The sequence below is a fragment of the Neofelis nebulosa genome, chromosome 9, assembly GCF_028018385.1.
Source record: "Neofelis nebulosa isolate mNeoNeb1 chromosome 9, mNeoNeb1.pri, whole genome shotgun sequence".
In the NCBI taxonomy this organism is placed as follows: domain Eukaryota; kingdom Metazoa; phylum Chordata; class Mammalia; order Carnivora; family Felidae; genus Neofelis; species Neofelis nebulosa.
In genome coordinates, this window is record NC_080790.1 from 126,631,348 (window position 1) to 126,652,945 (window position 21,598).

The 21,598-nt window shown below is 49.6% G+C and overlaps 2 protein-coding genes across 3 annotated transcripts; one reads left to right on the top strand and one right to left on the bottom strand.

Annotated features, from left to right (window-relative positions):
* Positions 1 to 832: 832 nt before the first annotated feature.
* ACOT8 (acyl-CoA thioesterase 8) lies at positions 833 to 11,105 on the bottom strand. Of its 2 annotated transcripts, none has more exons than XM_058685799.1 (6): positions 10,919 to 11,105; positions 9,543 to 9,627; positions 3,883 to 4,108; positions 1,829 to 1,986; positions 1,063 to 1,257; positions 833 to 931 (listed from the first exon to the last, which is right to left on the bottom strand). In XM_058685799.1, exons 1-6 carry the CDS (start codon positions 11,093 to 11,095, stop codon positions 897 to 899), a joined length of 876 nt encoding a protein of 291 aa, XP_058541782.1. In that variant the 5' UTR covers positions 11,096 to 11,105; the 3' UTR covers positions 833 to 896. The 2 variants fall into 2 exon arrangements, with proteins under 2 accessions (XP_058541782.1, XP_058541783.1); XM_058685800.1 differs by lacking the exon at positions 833 to 931 and adding an exon at positions 1,372 to 1,541 and having other exon boundaries at positions 1,118 to 1,257.
* A 424-nt stretch (positions 11,106 to 11,529) lies between these two features.
* ZSWIM3 (zinc finger SWIM-type containing 3) lies at positions 11,530 to 21,104 on the top strand. Its single transcript, XM_058685787.1, has 2 exons — positions 11,530 to 11,695; positions 18,694 to 21,104. Exons 1-2 carry the CDS (start codon positions 11,541 to 11,543, stop codon positions 20,627 to 20,629), a joined length of 2,091 nt encoding a protein of 696 aa, XP_058541770.1. The 5' UTR covers positions 11,530 to 11,540; the 3' UTR covers positions 20,630 to 21,104.
* The last annotated feature ends 494 nt before the right edge of the window (positions 21,105 to 21,598 follow it).

The following is a 21,598-nucleotide window of genomic DNA, read 5'->3' on the forward strand; positions in this document are numbered from 1 at the left end:
GGTTCATGAAAAAGACTCCCACACTGCCCCCACCCCACTAGCAGGAAGAAGGGGGTGGAGGGAGGGCCTGGGGCCATCAGGGCTGGCCACCCCTCCTTCCCTGCTTAGAGATTCCCCTGCTAACCCCCGGCCTGAGTTGGAAGGTTCTGAAGGGAGCTGCTGGTCTCCCCTACACAGAGTAGAGCTCACTTAGTTCTCATAGTAGCCAAGTGAAACAGGCCTCACCCATTTTCCAGATGAAGACCGCAAAGTCCCGGGAGGCTCAGGAACTCGGCCATAAGGAGCCGGCCAAACCCGAACCCAAGCATCCTAACTGCAAGGCTGTTGATCCTGTATTGTGATACTGTTGGTACTGGAGAGTACCCCCTTCCCTGAATATAGAATCCCTTAAGTTTTGTCCCTGTTTTACAAAGCGAGGCTTTTCTTCCTTTGGAAAGTAGTTCCCTAGAAAGGAGCCCAGGGCTCTGAGACCAGGCACTGATGAACGAGTCTGGGCTTCTCTGCGCACTAACAGTGTCCAAGTTGTGGAGCCCTCAGAGACGACCGAAGGCCCTGACCCCAACCAGGTTGGCTAATCAGCACTATTGCTCAGGGAGCCTCTCAAAAATAGTATCCTGGATTTTATCCAAGACCTGCTGAGTCAGAATCTTGAGGGTAAAATCTGAGAACCTATTTTGAAAAAGCTCCCCCAAGTGGCAGTCTGATGGGCCACCACGTTCAGATACCACTGCTCGTGGGACCCTATTTGTTCAGATGGGGAAACTGAGGCTCATAGAGGCGCTGGGACTTGCCCAGGATCACACAGAAAATCTGAAGTGGTTCTGGACTAGAACCGGGTCTCTAGTACCTTCTGCCTGTTACAGATATTAAGCTGAACAGGTGTCCCGTTTCAAGCCTCACCCTGTCCTTTTGAAGAGAAGAATGCCAGAGCCTAGAGGAGGCAGGAGAGGAAGTGACATGTGCAGTGCCCCACAGGCTGGGGGCGGAGGGCAGCATCACCCCAGAAAGCAGGCTTCCTGCCCCCCAATGTCAGCACCCTTGTCCTGGTGGCCCCATACTCACCAGCCCAGGGGCTCTCGCATTCATAGAGCATCCAGTGGTCAGCTCGGAAGGGGTTGTGGAACCACATGGAGTGGTCCAAAGAGACCATGAAGTGCACGTTACACTGCCACTGGTGGGGCAGCAGTGCTGTGCCCAGGAAGGCATAGTCCGAGATGTAGGCAGCCACACAGCAATGCATCTTCATGTCGCCCTCCCCTGCAACACGTTCCAGCCCCATCAGCCCTGGGCTCCTGGGCTTTACAGCTCAGGACCTGCAGGGAGGCAGGGGGCAGAGAGGGGCTGCCACACACAGATGTGTAGACTACTCACTGTATCAGGGCACCTGGCCTACGGGGTGTGTGTGTGTGTGTGTGTGTGTGTGTGACAGGTGACAAAGGCAGCAGGGATGGGCAGAGGACAGGGGTGAGTGAAGACTGAAATCCAGTCTTCACTCCGTAGGTCTCCCTCACTGGGTCCTTTAAGGGGTATCTTCTTCCAGCCTGCACAGAGGCACCGTATGGTTAGCAGAGGTCCCGGAGAAGAACCAGCAAGGTACCCTGCCTTCCCCAGAAAGGGCCGACATCAGGATGATTATAGTCCCCTCCCCGTTTTCCTCATACAAGCGGCCGAGAGGGTCCCGGTGAGAAGCTAAGCCAACTCCCCACCATGCAGACAAGGAAACAGGTCCAGAGAGGGGAAGTAACATGCCCAGCACCACACAGGGCATATGAGGTACAGGCCGAGACCCCTGGAGAGTGTTTTCTTCCAGTCCTTGGGGTCCTCTTACCAATATGGCCCCGGGCTCGCACCCAGAACATCTGTTTGGGCTCCTTGCTCTGCAGCTGGCTCAGGATCGGTGGGTTTACCAGCTTGATCTCAATGGGCACCTCCTTGGCAGCAATTCGGTTCAGTCCCACCCGGTACATCTCTTGGAGGTTGGGGTCCCTGAAAGTAAAGGGGGAGGGGAGAGCCTCTCTGAGCTGCCTCTGTGACCCCCCTCGGTCCTCCACAGGGTCTCCTGACTTTTTCCCCCACAGCTCACCTCCTCTCTGGCAGGCAGAGAAGGAGAGTGTGTGAATCCTTTCTTTGCCACTTATGAGCCACGTGACCTTGGCAAGTTAGTAACCTCTCTGGGCCTATCTTCCCATCTGCAAAATGTAGATGATGACAGTAGCTACCGGAGTACCAAGGTGTACCCCACAACAGGCACTGTTCTAAGCATTTTGCATACGCTAACTTTTCACAATGACCCTGTGAGACAGTGCTATTATCACCCCGATCCGATAAATGCATGAAGCCCCCGACAGTCCAAGTAGCTTGCTCAGCAAGTGGAGAAGGCAGGGTCCGGACCCAGGCAGTGTGGCGCATGCTCTTAACTACTTCACTATTCTCAACTTTCAGAAACAGGCTGTACAACTTGGACTGAGTTACCCTAAGCAAGTGGGAACACTGTGTCCCCACAGGGGAGGAGCCCATTTCTAGTGACAGTAACAACCAGCCCTGGTGCTCTTCACCAGTATTTCCACTTTCACCCCACCCTCGAGGGCACCCTCCCACAGATCTCCTGTGACGATGGCATGTTCTGTACCTGCACTCTCCACCACAGAAGCCGCCAGCCACCTGTGGCTAGTGGCTTCCTTGTTGGACTGCACAGCTCTAGATTTACGGGCCCTTAAGAACAACGTCCTCCTTTTATTTCAGCAAACGTTTCTGAGCTCTGATGGCAGACCAGGCTCTCTGCTTATTCCTCTCTGTCGGTAGTGGTGTGACTACAATTTATGGAGCATTCACTGAGTACCTTATTGTCTCTTACCTCACTTAATCCTCACAGCAGCTTTATGAGGGGGGAATTATGATTAGCACATTTCCTAACTGTGGGCACCGGCTCAGCGTGGGAAAGCAACTTGCGCAAACTCACAGAACTAGCAGAAAGAGTCTAAACTTGAACCCAGGACTTTACCAAAAGATAACACCCACATCCATCCCATCAATACCGTGCTATGTCCCCAGCGTGCAGCACAAGACACGGGAGCCCTCCTTATGAGACAGCTGTGAAGTAGGCAGGACAAACATGACCATTCCCATTTTCCACATGAAGAAGCAGGGCTCTGAGAGGCTGGGGAGTCAGGCAAAGTCGCACAGCAGGCGAGCGCTATCAGAGGCACAGACCCGGCCAGAATCCGTTGTGTCTGTCCTGTGTCGGGACCCAGAGCTCTCTCCCCTGCCCCAGCACTTTTCCAACTTTATTAGCTACGATCCAAGTAAGAAATGTATTTTACCAGGCGATACTCAAAATATTTAGCACCCACAAAGGCAAAGGCAGCGGGGACCGTCACCCCTGCCCGGCATGAACTCCTGGGCTGCTGGATCACGAGTGACCCCAGAGGAGGAGAGGGATCACTGAGAGACCGGGAAGGGACGCACCAAGTAATTACAGAAGTATTTCAGTATTTGCGCAACCAGTAAAGCTGCAACAGTACCTGAACTGGCTGAATCACTAAGCTCTGTGTTTACATCGTGACCCAACACGCTTGCCCATGCACACCTACTCGCACACTCCACACCACACACAACTGAAACTAAAGCTTCACAAAAGGGTTCTTACCCACCCTATGCGATATGCTCCAATATCTTCTTTCCTGGTCCTTCTCTCTCCCTCCCTCTCTCTATGTATGTATACACACATGTTGTACATATACGTATACATATATATATATATATATACATATACACACATACATACACATATATGGGTTTTTTTCCCCTAGAGTTTTAAAATGGACTCTACGACCCACTAACAGGTGACGGCAGCAGTTGCCCTGGAGCCTCCAGGTCTCTCACCTTAAATACTGGTCAATGAGGGCCTCATGGTCAAGCAGCTCTTCCGGTGGGGGCACAGCGGGCATGGAGAACTGGTGCTGCAGGGGGCTGGGCTGTGCCTGCTGGAAGGAGGCCTGGCAGATAAAGATGGGCTGGCCGTGCTGCACAGCCTTCACGGAGCGCACAGAGAAGCTCGTCCCTGTTCGCGTCCGCTCCACCTGGTACAGTACCGGCACCTTTGGGTCCCCTGCAGTGGGCACAAGGATACAGTGAGCCCAAGTAAGCCCCACGGGACAAGTCATCATCACAATGGCTGGACAGGCACCTCTGCTACTCCTTCTTTATTCCTTTTCTGTTCTGCAGCAACTGACTGAGGTCCGCTACGGCCTAGGTACTGGGGATACAGGGACAATACCAGACCCTGTCATCCAGATGCTCTGGGACAAGTGGAGCTCCCCTCTCTCAACAGCACAGGACAGAGGGGCATGGCCAGATTCCCTGCATTCAAATCCTGGCCCTGCCACTCACTGTGTGGCCTTGAGAAAATCATTCAACCTCTCTGAGCATTTTACCCTTCTCTACATAGGGATCATCAGTGCTTATCCCTCTCAGTATTTTAATGATAATTAGATTAGCCACAGTTGTAAAGTGTTTAGAACATCCAGCACAGAGTAAGTGCTCTTTAAGTGTTTGTTAAAAGAAACTAAATAATCTCCGCTTTTGTCTTGCTTCATCTGTGACTGGGATCTTGTCGTGAGTCCAATACTATTCTTCTAGATCAGAGGTGAGTAACTCTGGCCTGCTGCCTTTTTTGTTTTCTAAGAACAAGCTGAAGCTATTTATTCAGAGTTTAGTATAGCAAGGGAGTCAGCTACCATCACTTGTGTGTGGCAGAAACTCAAAGGCAGGCAGAGAAGTGGGAAAGCATTATAGTGAAAAAAGATACACCATATGCCATGATCGGAAGCTGTCGGCACAGGAAGTCCGTAGGGAGCTAACTAGAAACAGGGCATATTTGGCTTTCTCTGGTTGGTCCTAAGTTGGAAGTGGGGACAAAAATTAGGGAAGTTATCTCTGTTAATAAAGTCTGGGCTGTTTGGGGCTGATCATTCTAGGCGCTATGGTCTGGCTTCCTGTGCCGGTTGCTAGAGATGGTGGTCTGACTTCCTACAGGTCTGATGTGTAGACACTAAGTTGGCTTCCTGTGCTGCTTGCTGCCAACTGGGGATCAGAATCCTATTTTTATAGATGGTCTGGCCATTGTCTGTTTGACTATTTGTCCCTCAGAAGCCTACTGTCGGCCAGTCACTTCATCTTAGATGGAAATAGCAGTCCCTTGGCCCTTCTCTTCTGGATATCTGCATCCCCAGTGTAGGACGGAAGCCACTGGCCCTGCCCCGAGGCCTATTAGCCCTCAACAAGCTAGTCTGGAGGGTTTTTAGGAGCATCTCCTTGGTGTCCCTGAAGTTCTTCAGTGCCTGAGTCAGGCCGATGTTGGAGAACTCTGACACCTTGGCAGTGAGACGTCCCGGGGATGATTTTCAATTTTCAGATGAAAGGAGCAGGTCTCAGGAAGCGTCGCTTCCTCCACCGTCATCCAAATGGGGAGCCAACGGGGCACCGGAGGCTCACTCAACCAACAGCAGTAGACATCACCGTCTGAAGCTGGCCGGTCTGCTCAGCAGGCTGCTGCCCGGCATTGCCGAAGGGTCGGGGCTCCTCAAGGTCAAAGGCCTTTAGGAAGGGCCTCCCAAGAGTCCAGATCCTGGAAACAGCTACATGCACAGTCTGATTTCAGGTGCTGGAAAGGAACCCTCCTTTCCCTTTTCCCTACCAACAAACTTAAAAAAAGAAAAAAAAAAAAATCCTTAACCCTACCCTTAGGCTGCAGCTAAAAGGCACTATTTTCAGTTACTAGTGATTTCCCTTTCGGTGTCAATGAGTTCTTGGACATTTTTACTGTAACAGAGCAGGTAGGCCTTGGAATGTGTTGAAGGAAGGGAGTCAACAGGTTGTTGGCTGCAGGAGTGACTGGTGGGTGCCAGGTGACATTAGTAATTAAGGCGGGTTTTGTCAGGTGGGTCTCACAATAACCATGCAAAGTTCTATCCCCACCGAATAGGTGAGGAAACTGATGCCATTAACATTTGTTTGAATACAGACAAGCCCATTTGTTTACATACTGTCTGTTGTTGCTTTTGCCCACAAAACCTAAAATGTTTTTTTCAAGTAGGCTCCACGCCCAGCATGGGTTGTTGAACTCAAGACCCTGAGATCTAGAGTTCTATGCTCTGCAGACTGAGCCAGCCAGGGGCCCCAAAACCTAAAATATTTTTTATCTGGTCCTTTTTTTTTTTTTTTTTTTTTTTTTTTCAACGTTTTTTTATTTATTTTTGGGACAGAGAGAGACAGAGCATGAACGGGGGAGGAGCAGAGAGAGAGGGAGGCACAGAAGCGGAAACAGGCTCCAGGCTCTGAGTCATCAGCCCAGAGCCTGACGCGGGGCTCGAACTCACGGACCGCGAGATCGTGACCTGGCTGAAGTCGGACGCTTAACCGACTGCGCCACCCAGGCGCCCCTATCTGGTCCTTTAGATTCATGTGTGAGGACTCTAGATTCACCAAGCTCTAAACCTATACCAAGTCAGATGACTCCTATACAACATTCTTATACCTCTCTAGAGCATCCTTAAAAAAGTAAATCAAACAAATCAAACAAAAATTAAACTGTCATTCTTTCCTGGGTTTTTAAAAAATATTTTTAATGTTTACTTTTGAGAGAGCGAGCGAGCGGGGGAGGGGCGGGGGGGGGCACACAGAATCTGAGGCAGGCTCCAGGTTTTGAGTTGTCAAGCACAGAGCCCATGTGAGGCTTGAAGCCGTGAGATCATGACCTGAGTCAGCCGCTTAACAGAGCCACCCAGGTGCCCCTTTCCTGGTTTTTCAGACAAAGAATTGATAGGATAAATAGCCAAGGACAATACCCCCACCCCAGCATCTTTTATTTAAAAATATTGAGGGGCACCTGGGTGGCTCAGTCATTTTAAGTGTCTGACTCTTGATCTCAGCTCAGTTCTTGATCTCAGGATCATGAGTTCAAGCCCCCCAGTGAGCTCTGTGCTGGGCGTGAAGCTCACTTAAAAAAAAAAAAAAAGAAAGAAGTTAAAAATATGGAACCATCATTACTGGAACCAGTAAGAGGTCACATCACAAACTAGTAAGAGAGCTTCCCATTTTTCCTTGCTGCCAGGAAGCTCAGAACGAACCACAATATGCCTTAGCTTAGTTTTTTTTAACACAATCATTTCTTCCAAATCCTGTTACTAGCCTCCTGTCCCTTGACTTCTATTTCAATAGTCCTGTAATAGCTGCCGATTATTTCTTTTTTTTTTAATTTTTTTTAATGTTTATTTTTTTTGAGAGAGAGACAGAGTGCGAGTGGGGGAGAGACAGAGAGTGGGAGACACAGAATCTGAAGCAGACTCCAGGTTCCGAGTGGCCAGCACAGAGCCCGAGTGGGGCTCGAACTCACAGACTGCGAGATCATGACCTGAGCCGAAGTCAGACACTTAACCGACTGAGCCACCCAGGCGCCCCCATTTTTTTTCTTTTAAAATGTTTATTTATTTATTTGAGAGAGACAGAGACAGAGAGACAGACAGACAGAGAGCAGGGTAGGAGCAGAGAGAGAGGGAGAGAAAGAGAATCCCAAGCAGGCTGTGCACTGATGGTCGCTTAAGTGACTGAGCCACCCAGGCACCCCACTACCAATTATTTTAAGCTGTTTTGCAGCCTCTCAAGAAGCAGGTAGGGACACAAATAATTGATGATTATTTTAAAACAGTAGCATGGGCATGTCTCATTTCATGCTTTCCCTGGATGGAGACTTTCCAAGGAAAAGGATCCTTTCCCCAGAACCTGAGGAGCTCTCTCATGGTTTGGAATGATCTCCCAAGAGTGAAAGAGAAAAGCAAAGGAGGAGGAAAGAGTGTGGAGCTTGGATTTAAATCCCAGCTCTGCCTCCCTGAGCACTGTGGGAGCTGGTTACATAACCTCTCCTGGTCCCCGTTTCCTTACAGGTGGAATGGTGGCAGGAATGCCCACCCCTCGTGTTTACTTTTAAGGACTAAACAAGGTAATGGACATAGCTATGCACTGTATCATGCAAATTTTAGTTATTCCCATAAGTTCCTCATCAAAAAAGAACCAGCAACAGTCCAGGCCCTGCACTGGATACTTTACTTACTCACAAAGACCAAAAATTCTTTAGAAACAAGAGAAAGAGGCCCATTCAGAGGGATCAGGTAATGCTCCCACTGCCACAAAACAAAATAAAACTGTCGCACTGGGCTAGAAGGGTTACGATATCGAAAGCGTTAAGCGTAGCACTTCTGGAGCTTACGATTCCACTGAAGAAGTAAGAGCACATCTGCTCCCAGCTAGCATGAAGGTGAGAACAGGGCTGACCCCACAGGAAGTATTCAAATACTCTACAGCAATGACTGTCAGGGAGGGACAGGCAGCACAAGGATAGGGAGTGAGCGGCAGCAGGAGAACGTAGTATGAAAAAAAGGGATACTTACTATTGTAACTATATCTACAGGGGTGCTTGAGTGGCTCAGGCAGTTAAGCGTCTGACTCTTGATTTTGACTCAGGTCATGATCTCACAGTTCTTGAGTTCGAGCCCCATATGGGGCTCTGCACTGACCGCGTGGAGCCTGCTTGGGATTCTCTCTCTCCCCCCTCTCTCTCTGCCCCTACCCCACTTGCGCACTCTCTTTCTCAAAAATAAATAAACTTTAAAAGAGTTATAACTGTATCTGTAACATGAAGGGGGAAACCTCACTACTGTTTTAACATACATCATATATTATAAAGTTCCGTAAATTCGTCACAGCTGATGAGACTGTGCAGAAGACAGGGACTCAAAATTTCAGGCATCTGTCTTAGGAGTGAGGCAAAGGGAGGGAAGGTGAGATGTTTATGTTTCTCAAAAGAAAGCGTGGGTTTTAAAGGGTTACTCCCTCCCTCCTTCCTTGGATTCCAGAGCGGTAAGCCGCGGTAGGGATCTCATACTAGGCCCCTCCCCTTCTCCATTTTTCAGGTGGGAAGAACCAAGCCTGGCAGAGAGGAGGGGTGGGAGTGGGGGGTGTGTGTGGGGGGGGGGGTTGGTAACCTCACTCAAGATGGATGAGCACGTTAGTGGCAAAGCTGAAACCAGACCCAAGGTCTCCTGATTTGCAGGCTGGTGCTCTCTTCTCCAAGCCAAGCTGCCTACTGCTGAACTAGCAGAGGTGACAGCACCCCTCTGGGGATCCAGGACAGTACTTGGCACCAGAAGGTGTGTAAAGAGCGAAGAACAAAAGACCTGCAGGGAGCAGTTAAGCAACAAAGTCATTCTGCCCCAGAAAACAGGTACTCTGTGATCTCAGCAGATGTGAGGTCCAACACTCTTCTTGGCCCCCTGCTTTGCTCCTCTCTAGGCTCCCCTGAGAGGAATCAACTAACAGTCTCTCTCTCCCCCTCCCCCTCCTTCCCTCTTTCTCCTAGGTCAGCCCCCCAAGTCCAGGAAGAAGTGGCTAATGGACCATCAGGGTTGGCTTGGGGATAAGGAGGGGGGTAGTTTACCTGTCCTTACAAAGTAGCAATGCAAAGAGTGCACATGGACGTCTTCACTCACAGACTTGGCTGCAGCCACCAAGGCCTGGCCCACGATCTGACCCCCAAACAGCCGCTGGGTTGTGGGTACCCAGTAATGCCTTCCTCTGTGGGGAGAGGGGAAAGCAGGAAATACTTGGGGACCAGACCAAATCCTGCGACCATCACTGAGCCTATAGGGCAGGATCTCTCGGCCTTATTGGGGTCTGGGATCCTTTCGAGAATCTAGTGAGAGCCATGGACCCTTCTCCCAAGCAAATTCCCTTACTCTGCACACAGCGTACAACTTCAGGGTCTTCAAGACTGCTCAACCCTTCCGGGCTTCGGTTAAGGACAAGGAAGCAATGCCCTTATTTTACACAGAGAACAGGGATCAGAGAGGGAAAGTGACTTGAGCAAGGTCACACAACTTAAACATTACCATTCCTGTGCACTATCTGCGTCTTTTCCCCCCAAGTCCAGTGTTTCTTCCACTGCTGATTCCAGGGCAAGGCAGAAGCCCCCTCAAGGTCGTGTGAGGGCGAAGATGAACCCCAAGAGCTGGGGGTAAACTGCACTGAGACCTGCCACTTACATCTCTCAACTTGGGACAGCCCAGTTCTCCCAAGAACTAGATTTAGAGCTCAAAGGGCCCTCAGACTTCAAATCGAAGCCCTTCAGTGCACCGGGGAGGAAACTGAGGCCCCAGAGGCGAAATTCCAGTTTCCCATCACCCAGCCCAGCCCAGCCCAAGGTTAGACTTTTTTTTAATATCACGCAATCTAAGTAGCTCTCCAGGAAGTTTTTTGTAATTCTTCAGTAACGGGAAGGGAAGCTAACACCCGAAGATGGCTTCTGAAAAGCCTTGAAGGCCAAAATTATTAAATCCCTAGCTACAGAGAGAATTTAAACAGCATTGGGAAGGAAACTGGCTCAGGCCTCAGAATGAGTAATGAGCTACTAGACCCCACCTAGTGGTGGAGGGGATAAGGTGTGTAAGAGGAAAAGGACAACGAATACGCAAGCAGCTGCTTCTAAGTTTTAAACCTGATCAGCTGCGTGCACTTGGACAAGTCCCCGCCCTTTGGGGGCTGGCTCCCCAGGGACATGACTCCTCAAGGGAGGCTGCTGAGAAGGCTATCTCAGGCCACCACTTAATTTGCCCAGATTGCTAGGACCTCCTGGGGATGGGGCTGCGCCGACCTGGTGCGGAGAAGGAGGAAGCTAGGGCAGCAAAGCCAGACCTCTCAGGGATAAGTTCTCTCCCAACCGCAGGATGCAGAGCCTGCATCCCGCGCAGAGCCCATCCTCGTCCGGGAGACTATGAGGAGGGGGCAACGTGGTGGCGGCAGTCGAGATCAGAAGCCTCTGTCCCAATGGGGGGGGGGGGGGGAGTGCAGGCCAGATGCGGCCGGCTACCTGAACAGATCCTCGTCTAGCGGCTCGAGGTTGAGCACGCTGGTAACCAGGACGCTGCGGAGGTCCCCGGGGGGATCGCCGCCGCCCTGCTGGTCCTCTGGAGCCTGCGAGGACGACATGGGGTTCACTCGCTGCCGGCCAGGACGCAGCGCTGGGCAGACACGCGGAGACCCGCATTGAACGAGCAGCTTCTTCCGGCAGCTTGTTCCAGTAACCGGAAGCCCCCTGCGGGCCCTGAGAAAGCGGGATCCAAGTTATGATTGGCCAATGTTCCTGTCAGTCTTCGTGAGAGGGCGTCGATTTTTCCTCTAGCGACTGGAGAAAAGGAGTGCCAGTCCGGGAATCCCGTGTGTGATTGGGCGTGGCCGTGAGGGGGCGGAACCCGGGACTGGATAATAAGGGCTGAGTGTCATTTCCCCTCTGTCAGATAGCAAAGGCGCCCCCGGCCCCTGGTAGCCCTCTCAGTCCTAGGGATCCTCCTGAGCTCCATAAGAGGCCATTCCGCCGGGGCCCACTCTTAAGGCATCCCGGACACACGCCAGCCTACGGGCCCTCCTAGTGTGACCTCTGACTCCTGGTGTTGGTCTTGGGACCAGCCCCCGGTGCGGGCTGCGGGGCCGCCATGGAGCTGGGCAGCTGCTTCAAAACCTACGAGGACTTCAAGGAGTGCTTCAGCGCCTACAAAAAGGAGAACAGGTGCTCCTTCATTCTCAGGGACTGCGTCTCCGTCCGCTTCCACAACCTCAACCACGGCACGTCAATCCGCGAGGACATCCTGTAAGGGCGGGGCGGGGGCGGGGCAGGGGGGTGGGGAGGAGGCCGGACTGTCCCCTGGTGGGAGGCCTGGACGCAGAGGGAGTGTAGTTGGGCCCTGATGTCTTAGCATTCAACAGGGCGCTGAGCACCTGCCCTGTGCCTGGTGAAAAGAGCCAAAGCTTCACAGGCATCGCTTTTTGACCACCCACTTCCCCTCCACTCATTCACTCCATTACAGCTTCCCCGGAATAACTGTAATTTGTCCCATTTTTTGAGCACCTGCGGTATCCCTAGCTCAAAGTACACTGTTTTCACAAATGGATTAAAAAAACACAAAAAACAAACAAAAAAAAAACGCCTTCGCGGTGATTCCCTTCATCAGTGTTCTCTTTACCAGGCAATTAACGCGGTCAGTTGTGGATTGGTTTGTTCATTCATTCATTCGTTTTGTAAATGGTCCCTGAGCTTCTGAGATGCACAGCCGTTTTCCAAACGTTCCCCCATGCCCCAGGCATCCTTCTCCGTTGTGTGCGTGCTTTACCCCGCAGGGCCGAATTGAGAATGATAGACAAAAGCTATTTTTTGCCATCTGGCAGCAGAGAAAACAGGCCGAGAGGCTAAGAAAAGGGTTGACAACTCAGTTGTCTTCAGGGTTCAGGTGAAACAGCCCCGGGTAAGAAAGTTCAACTTTTAATTTCACCATAAGAGAAAGAATGATGAAATAACCACAGACACCAGGTCTCTGCAGCAGGGACCACAGAAGTGGGACTTGGGCAAAATGGAGAGCAGGCCCTATCTAATCAGCCGCAGCTAATGGCCGCCGTGTGAAAATGAAGATCCCCCGTGGCCAGGCGTTGGGGCAAGGGAAGTCAGACATCCAGGCTTTAGGTCAGTTTCTCCACTTTTTAAAAATTGAAAATCGGGTCCAATTCGAACACAGTCCACGTGGGCCAAGTCAAAGCTGCATGGGCAGAGTGTCTCTCTCTAAATTATTCTAGGCAGTTAAGGGAGAGGTGAAAAGCTCATCTTGAGTCTGTTGGACCTTGATTGTTTTCAGCTCAAAATAATCCACACGTCCAAGTAGCAAATTCTGGGGCAGCCTGCCCTAAACCCCATCAAGGAGTTAAAAAGAGAGCTCTGGAGTCAGAAAGACAGGCTTTACACTTGAGTTGGGGCAAGACTTAATTTCTGTAACGGTTTAATCCTCTAAACTGAAGTGGATATGGTAAAGGTTAAATAACCGAACGCACGTAGGAGCGGAAGCGTGGTGCTCAGTTTCTCAGTGCTCAGTTGCAATCAGTACATGGTAGAAAGCGGTACTTTGACTCGGTACTTTGAGAATCACATGTGCTGCGGGAATTATCACTAGACCACCAAAAGTCCCACTCAACTGGGAGATTCGATGCTTTTATGCCCGGTTTTCCCTCTCATATTTTTATATATGGCAGTTGTGTTTTTGCTTTTGTTACGTCTTTTGGGGGGGATTGATAATTCTTCAAACAGTCCAGGAAGTATTCTCATGTCTCTCTCCATTGCTGTTTGGTTTAATAGCTACCTTTTTTTGGAACATTTTTTGGGGGCCGCATTCCAGAGATTGTGCTAAGAACTTTACGGGCATTGTTTTATTTAATCCTAATTACACCCTGTGAACTAGGCCCTTGTTACCCGATTTTTCATTTTCTATGTATCCATAGTCACAAGGCCGAGTAGGAAAGCAATGTCCTACAAAAGTCTTGCTAATAAACCAGCCACTTATAAAATTAGTCACTACTTAATAATTTCCTGCTTATCCCTACCAGTCCCATTAATATCTTTGGCAGTCAGTTTCTGGCTAATCAGTAAGTGTGGTAAACATCAGGATAATACAATGGAAATAAAACTAACTGCAAACAAAAATTACACCTCTCCCAAGAGCAAGACTTCGTGAAATCTCTGAAAGTAATGAGAACTCCTTACTTACATCACCCTCAGCCTGACACCAGTGAACAAGAGGAGAAGAAAAATGAGCAAAGATGATGATGTGATAGGAATTTGACAAACGAAGGATTTGCATAGCAAAGAATAAAATTAGGCCTTTGGGAAACCTGATAAAGCCCAAGAATGTTTCAGTAAAACTGACCTTTCCGTGTTGTAAGAGTGAGACAGGAAATAAAATATCTTAGTGTTTGAGGGGAAATGCACCAGGAAAAAACAAAAAACAAAAAACAGTTGACACTGTAAGTTATTCTTGGATTATTTTAAGAATTGGTATATAGCTGCCATCATAACCTATGTTTTGTTAAAGATAATATGAACTTCATCATTTTAGGCTCCTATTTCAAGATAAAGTTCCTCTCAAATCTTTTTCCCCCTCTATTTACTATCATATGTTGTTTCTGAGGGATAGTTTTGGCTGCAATTAACTGAAAACTCCGACTCAAAATGGCTTATTTCTCAGAAGCCTAGAGGCGGGTCTGTGAAGGTGATTGTTTCCATGGCCCTGGCTTTTTGTTTCTTCTCTGCCACCCTCAGGTCTCAGCTTGGTACAGATGCAGGGGTCACATCCAAATGAAAAGCCTTCCTCAGTTTCCCGCAGATTTCCTATCCTGTTTCTTTCTCCAGAATTGGGCCAGTATCCATGCCCATTCCCAATGCGATGAGCTCAATTGGCTTAGACTAGCCCTGAAGTAGTACTTGGCTTTGTGGGGGAGTAATGGCAACCCAAATTAAGTTGGCTTTCTGTTGGGAAGGAACAAGGGGGCTAAGGGCAACCCACAGATCCAGTCACAACCTTTTGAATGGATTCACTTCGTAGTGGTTCTGATTGGTTTTGGATCAGGTACCGACTTTTACAGACCAGCCAGTACTCTTGCTATTTCTAACTTCTTGTTATTTCTAATTTACAGATTAGGAGTTGAAGACTCAGAGGAAGCGAAATGACTTGTCCAAGTTCACGCAGCTAATAAGTGGTAGAGCTAGAATTGAAACTCAGATCTTCTGGCTCTGAGTCTTGTTCCTAACTCAAGTTATATTTTCTAAAACGGCTTTACCGCACCTATAAAGGTCCTAGTATTGCTCAAGGTGCGATCTACACACAAGGACACAAATCTTATGTAAAATTAAAAGGCTTAGTTAATCTGTACCAATCCCTATAGAGCGAATCACTGTTCGGTCAGTTATAAATATATTGCTTGTACCTCTCTTTAACCATTCACTTAATTTTGACTTTACTGGCTACCTATGTAATTCTCTCTCTGCTCTCTAAGTCTAGAGAGCCTAGAGTCTCTAACTCTAGACTTAGAGAGCAGAGACTGGCTAATTAGTTTGTGTAGCAATGAGTACAGTGTTCGGTACATAGCAGGACTTGGTAAATGTTTGAAATTAAAGAAAGGACTTGTCCATAGTTAGTAAAAGTAGTTGTGCTCGGACTAGAAGCCAAGTCGTTGGACAGAACCCTCTCAGTGGTCTTCCTAGTATACTTTTCATGTTTTATAAGGAGAACCTTCTGTGCCATAGTCAATCATTTAATTCTCATTCGGTACGCGTGCTTAGAGCACTGGGTGTGCTCCACATGCGGGAGCAGGCACTGGGAGCACACTGGTGGCACTGGGAGCACACTGGTGGCGCTGTCCGGTAGGGAATACAGATACCTGCAAAGTAGATGGGAAGCAAGGCTGGCTGACTCCCTGCCTCCAGATCCTGGCTGGGCACCCTTAGATATAAGCAGTCAGGGGGATTCAGAAAGGTGTGAAACCATGTTCCTGTCTTGAAGGGAGTCAATGCTTTAACTTAGACAACTAAGTACAGATGAAAATAACCGCAGTGCTCAACGAATTCTTAACAAAAGATTTGTGTATCTCACTGTATGTCAGTGCTATCTCAATAAAAAAGATTGAACGAAGTGGGGAAAAAAATAACAGACTTCAGCCTAGTACCCATTATGTTTGAAACATACGATGCCAACAAAGACATTATGTTTACAGATCTTTAAGCAAGTTATTGAACCTGAACAGTGTGTTGAGGGTCGAGTATTCTGAAAAAGGAGAAATATTTTGAAAGCGGACAGGCAGCATAAGGGTTAACTACAGACTGTAGCCAAGCAGGCTTAGTTCAAATCCCAGATCCCCATCCTTGAGAACATTTTTTTTTTTCTTTTTTTTCAACGTTTTTTATTTATTTTTGGGACAGAGAGAGACAGAGCATGAACGGGGGAGGGGCAGAGAGAGAGGGAGACACAGAATCGGAAACAGGCTCCAGGCTCCGAGCCATCAGCCCAGAGCCTGACGCGGGGCTCGAACTCACGGACCGCGAGATCGTGACCTGGCTGAAGTCGGACGCTTAACCGACTGCGCCACCCAGGCGCCCCCTTGAGAACATTTTAAAGCCTGTTTCCCCATCTGTAAAATGAGGATAATAGAACCCTTTTCCTAGTATAAAGTGATGCATGTTAGGGGTTTAATATAGCCTGGCATAGAATACCTTAGTACATGTAGTACTGGTAGGAAAGAATGGAAAACACTTGTTAACATATTGGATATAGACACAGAGAAGGAGGAATTAAGAACAAGGCCAAGGTTTCCTCCCCTGGAGGCATAGTCAGTCATTAATGGAGCCAGGAAAGGTTTGAAAAAGCTTTATGGCTAACGTTCTCCAGTATCTTTCTTTCTTTTTTTTTTTTTTTTTTTTGGACCAGCCTAACACGCACTAAGAGCATGCAAAGTCCGTCTAATTTGATGAACTAGGGCCATGCTAAGATATGGAGCCAGCAAAAGGGCAGGGCCCAATCTACGGGCGTGGGGAAGGCTTTCTAGAAGAGGTGACCGTTCCACGTAGTCCTGAAGGGTGAGTAAGCTTTGAGGTGAAGGCAGGTGGGAAGGGCGTTCCAGAGAGAGACAAACACGAGCAAAGGCAGAGAAGTGAGACCTAGCATAACGAATGCAGGAAGCTGTAGACACTTTGTCTTTCTAGGGCACAAAAAAAGAAGGTGGTGAGGGGGTGGAAAAGGAGACTGGGAATGTAGGCAGAAGCCCCCCTGCGGCCACCACTGACTGGCCTTGCCATACTATTGGACTGCTCCAGCCCCTTCCCAGCCCTGAGCTGGGGATGCTGTCGTAGCCCCAGCACTGTGCACACAACAGGTGCAGGCATTTTCAGCCCACTCCGCCCTATTATTGCAGGCCTGGCGTATCCTGTTTTTCTAAGCTTACCCCACAGGGTGGGCAGACAGGACCAGCCGGATTAGAGTGTTTGGAAAAGAGTTAGTGAGGTGCCCAGGCTGTGTCATTGCATGCCAGGGGCTGAGAGTTTTTCCCCCTCTCTCCTGGTCTTTGGGCCGGGACACTCCCTGAAGAGGCAGGGTTGTAACCTGTCCCACCCATGATCTATGCGTCATTCACCTAGTACGTCTTTGATAAGCATCTGCTGAAGGAATAACATTGTTAGGTGCTTGGAATACACTGAGAAGTAACTCAGTCCTGCCGCTTCATGACCGCCCCATCCAATTGTTTTTTGTTTTCTTTTTTTAGTTTATTTATTTTTGAAAGAGAGCGAGAGAGAGCGCGCAAGGGGGGAGGGGCAGGGAGAGAGGGAGAGAGGGAGACAAGGAATCCAAAGCAGGCTCCAGGCTCTGAGCTGTCAGTGCAGAGCCCGACATGGGACTCAAACCCATGAATCTTGAGATCATGACCTGAGCCAAAGTTGGACGCTTAACCGACTGAACCACCCAGGCACCTCCTAGCCCCATCCAATTGTAAAGGTACTTTATAAACACCCGATAGAGTGTCACAAGGCATAGGAACTTTAATAACAGTAGCCAGGCTCTGGGCTAAATATTGTGTCTGTGGCTTATTTAACCTTCATAACAATCTTATTAAAAGAGTCTCATTTTATGTGTGATGTTCTTCATAAAACAGTCTCATTTTAAAGTGATTTGCCCAAGGTCAAGGAGCTTCTGAGTGCTAGAGCCCTGATTACTATCCAGGCAGTCAGCCTCCAGCGTCTCCACTGTGTAACCACTAGGTATACTGCCCCCCAGAGACGATTTTGAGCCTTTTGTGTTAAGTAAATGCTACGAATTCAGAGAAAGGAGCAGTTACTATGGGTTGAAAACATCCACAAAGGCTTCCTGGGGAAGGTGGGAGCTGATTTGGCCTTGAAGCTTGGGTTGAATGGGGATAGGAAGAGGAAAAGAGCAGAGATTCAATTTATTGACTCTTCTCCTTTGAATCCTCACTCTCAGCCCAGAATGGCAAAACTGGTAGGGACCTGAAGATCATCGAGCCCAGGGGTTCTCAAACTCTCCTAGGATTTGGACATTTTTCCTTAGATGAAAGATGAATAGAGATCTTTCCTCTGAGAGAGGGCCACTTGTATCTTTGCTGTCTGGAGGAGTAGGAGGCAAAGGTAATAGTTCCCAAAAGACAGGAATGAAGGGGATATATATTTTTTTAAGTTTATTTATTTTGAGAGAGTGAGCGAGAGGGGTGGGGGAGAGTGAGAGCAGGGAGGGGGCGGGGCAGAGAGAGAGAGGGAGAGAGGGAGAGAATCCCAAGCAGGCTCCTCACTGTCAACACAGAGCCCGACGCTGTGCTCAAACTCATGAACCTACAAGATCATGACCTGAGCCAAAATCAAGAGTCAGATGCTTAACTGACTGAGCCACCCAGGGGCCCCAGAGGCAACGTTTTACACAGTGCATAATCAGCCGGCCTGCTGCTGCTGCTGCCTCTTGTCTGTTTTCTCTCCCGTCTGGTCTCACAGTGAATCCCTGGGAGCTTCAGCTGGGCCACAGAGAGTGAATGGAAGGAGTGGGGCTTTCAACTGCTATACATGAGAATGGATGCAGTGTTAGTTGGACAGGGTCCTGACAAAAGACACCGAATTGGGATTGGAGGATGAATGTCAGTCTTCCTTCCCTACATCCTACACTGCCTCGTGGTCTCTGGAAAAGCCATCAGTCACTGTAAATCCCTCTGGGGTCTTGTCTTATAAGGGAAAGGGGTGGGCAGTACCTTTCTCACTGTCACATCTACCTTCCCTAGCTACATGCAGGTGAAATTTGTCTGTATTCGGACCCAGTCGAACAGGAAGAGAACATCAGAGGCAGACATGTGCCCAGCATACTTGCTCCTGCGGTACAATGAGAAACTGGATCGACTGTTTATTAGTGAACTCAACACCCAGCATGTCCATGTTGATTCCAAAACTGCAGGACCCAGAGGAGACACCACTGGCAAACCTCAAAAGACCATGTACCTGCAGAAACCCCAGCCTGAGCAGCCTGCAACCAAGAAAGACCTTGACCTAGCCAAGAAGTCCCCCGTTGAACCATCATTTTGCTTAGACAAGGTCCAAGCACCCTCAAAGCCAGAGCAGGAAGGCATCACTCCTTCTGACCTGGCCAAGATAGCAAAAGTGATGAAAAACTTTCTTAAGGTGGATGAGGGTTCCATGGCCTCTCTCAGCGTGGGCAACAGCCAAGACCTGGACCGGCTCAGCTTCCAGAGCAGCAAGATGACCGATCTGTTTATCCGCTTCCCAGAGAATCTCCTGCTACACCGCGTGGAGAACACCCAGGGCCACATCCTCTATGCTTTCTTGGTGGAGAACAAGGAGCGAGAGGGTCGAGTGGTACACTTTGCCGTGCTCAAGGCTGAGACAGCTACCTCCGTGGCCAAGATGCTGAGTATCTTCACAGAGTTCAACACAGACTGGCCCAAGGTCAAGGTGGTCTTTGTGGACCCGTCCTTCCCCCATCGAGCCATCCTGCAGGAGATCTTCCCTGCTGCCCGCATCCTCCTGTCCATCTACCACACCACCCGGCTCTTGGAGAAGAAGTTGCATCGTAGTTCAGCAAATCCATCCTTTAAAAGGCTCATGAAGGAAGCCCTGCGGGAGGCTGTGTTTGTCACTTCTGATGCCAGCCTGCAAAATCTCTGTCAGATGTCCCAAGCCCTACTGGACGAGGAGCTCTTCAGCTTCCTGCAGGCCCACTGGTTCTCCTGTGAGCTGCTGTGGTACATGCACGTGAGGAAAGGCCTGCACGCGTGTAACACGTACATGGACAGCCTGGACGTTGTCACCAGCAAGGTGTCCGGCCTCTTTCGGGAACAGCAGTCTCTGCTGGACTGCATCCTCCGCTTTGTGGATTATATAGACTTCTTTAATACCAAAGGCTTGAAAAACTTGCCCACAGCTCCTCCCAAGTTAAAAAGAGCCCGACCAGCCAGCATGCCGCCGAAGTCCAAGAAGGCATTTGGAGTCTGCGGGGGGAGCCTCACCAGGCTCCCCGTGGAAAAGACAGAGCCAGAGCCACAGCGGGCGCCGTTGCAGCAGCAGCCACAGGTGCAGCCCTCCCCGGAGGGCATGCTAGACACCTTGCACGGGAGTGGCTCTGAACTGGCCTATAAGCTGTGCCACAATGAGTGGGAGGTGGTGCAGAACTCCACCCACCTGGTGGACGTGGCTGGCTCCTCTGTGGACATTCAGCTACTAGAGGATTCTCACCAGGTGAGCAAGGATGGCTGTAGCTGCAGCTGTTCCTTTCAACAGTGGTACCACCTGCCATGCCGGCACATTTTGGCCCTGCTGCACACCAGCCAGAAGCCTGTGGGTGAAGCCATGGTGTGCCGCCGGTGGCAGAAGAGGTACCAGCACCTCCTTGGGCCCAGTGGGGAGCTCCGGGACCCTGTTGCGGTCCCAAACACAGGCCAGCCTGGGAAGCAAGGACGGAGCGACGTGATTCAGGACCTCAGCAGGGAGCTGGCAAACCTGCTAATGCAGAGTGAGGGGCCAGAGCTAGAGGAGCGCTGTTCCACCCTGCGCAAGATTGTGGACATCTGGGCTGACCCCTGCCAGCCGCCCGAGCCCAGTCAGCAGCCGGAGGGCTTCAAGGATGTGGGCCGCCTCCCTTTCCTCTGGGGAAAGCAAGAGGAAGGGGAGGGGCTCCCGCTTGCTGGAGCCACGATTCATGATTAAGGCACTTGCACGGGCACATTGGACCACAGGCCCCTCTCCTTGGAAGTCTGAGAACTCAAAGTGGGCAGGCCGTGCCAGGGGTCAGCATGTTAACCAATGTCTTCCTAGGTAGGGCTAGGAAGATTGTTACAACAGGGAGAAGAGGAACCCCACTATGTGACAGTCCTCTGAATCCACCCCATTTCTGCCCTACCTTTGTCATTCCTCGGGAACCTCGTTCATTGTCAAGGCCAAAGTTATCTCCATGCTGAAAGGTCACCCACCCCTCTTTCTGCCCTGACTCCTGAGATCAGATCTTACTCCTGTCGGAGGGATGAATTCCTGCCCCAGGATAGGGTGAGACGAAATATACCTGGTAAAAGGACCTGTTTCCAGGGACAAAGGGATGGAGGGTGATCCTTAGCTGTTGCTGCTCTTTACAAAGAATCTGTTATTTGTACTTATTTTTATTCATATTAAATAAAGTTTTGGTTTTTTGTTGTTGTTTTTTTTAATAAAATCAAATAAGCAGGGAAAATGTGTGGTGCTTGAACAGGGAAGGAACCTAATGGGGGTTGTAGAGCCAAACAGAATCTGATGCCTTAAATTCAAAGACTTAGGAGTCCACCACTGACTTCATCTTCTTGCTACCAAGCAAGCCATCGACACTGATTTCAGGCTGCCTAGAATTCTAGCAGGAGGAGGCCAAATAGACGAGGGGGGTGGGGGCTAGACTCCACAGCCTGAACTTGCTGGCAGACTGTGGGCAAGTTTCTAATTTCTTTGACCCCAGGTTTCTCACCTGTAAAAATAAATGTTGGCCTGTTCGAATCCCAATTTACCCTCTAGATTTATACAAACAGAACATTTCCTTCCTTTTTTTTTTTTTTTTTTTTTTAAGTGTAGTTACTTATTTTGAGAGAGAGCAAGGGATGGGCAGAGAGAGGGGGGAGAGAGAGAATCCTAAGCAGTCTTCCCACTGTCAGCGCA

Excerpts from the sequence above, each read along its gene's own strand:
- ACOT8 (XM_058685799.1), bottom strand. The coding sequence starts at position 11,095 with ATGCGGGTCTCCGCGTGTCTGCCCAGCGCTGCGTCCTGGCCGGCAGCG. Across the intron at positions 4,109-9,542 it reads TGGTGGCTGCAGCCAAGTCT|GGGACCCAAAGGTGCCGGTA; the intron begins GTGAGTGAAGAC and ends TGCCCACTGCAG. Across the intron at positions 1,258-1,828 it reads GCGAGCCCGGGGCCATATTG|GGGAGGGCGACATGAAGATG; the intron begins GTAAGAGGACCC and ends AACGTGTTGCAG.
- ZSWIM3 (XM_058685787.1), top strand. The coding sequence starts at position 11,541 with ATGGAGCTGGGCAGCTGCTTCAAAACCTACGAGGACTTCAAGGAGTGC. Across the intron at positions 11,696-18,693 it reads TCAATCCGCGAGGACATCCT|CTACATGCAGGTGAAATTTG; the intron begins GTAAGGGCGGGG and ends TACCTTCCCTAG.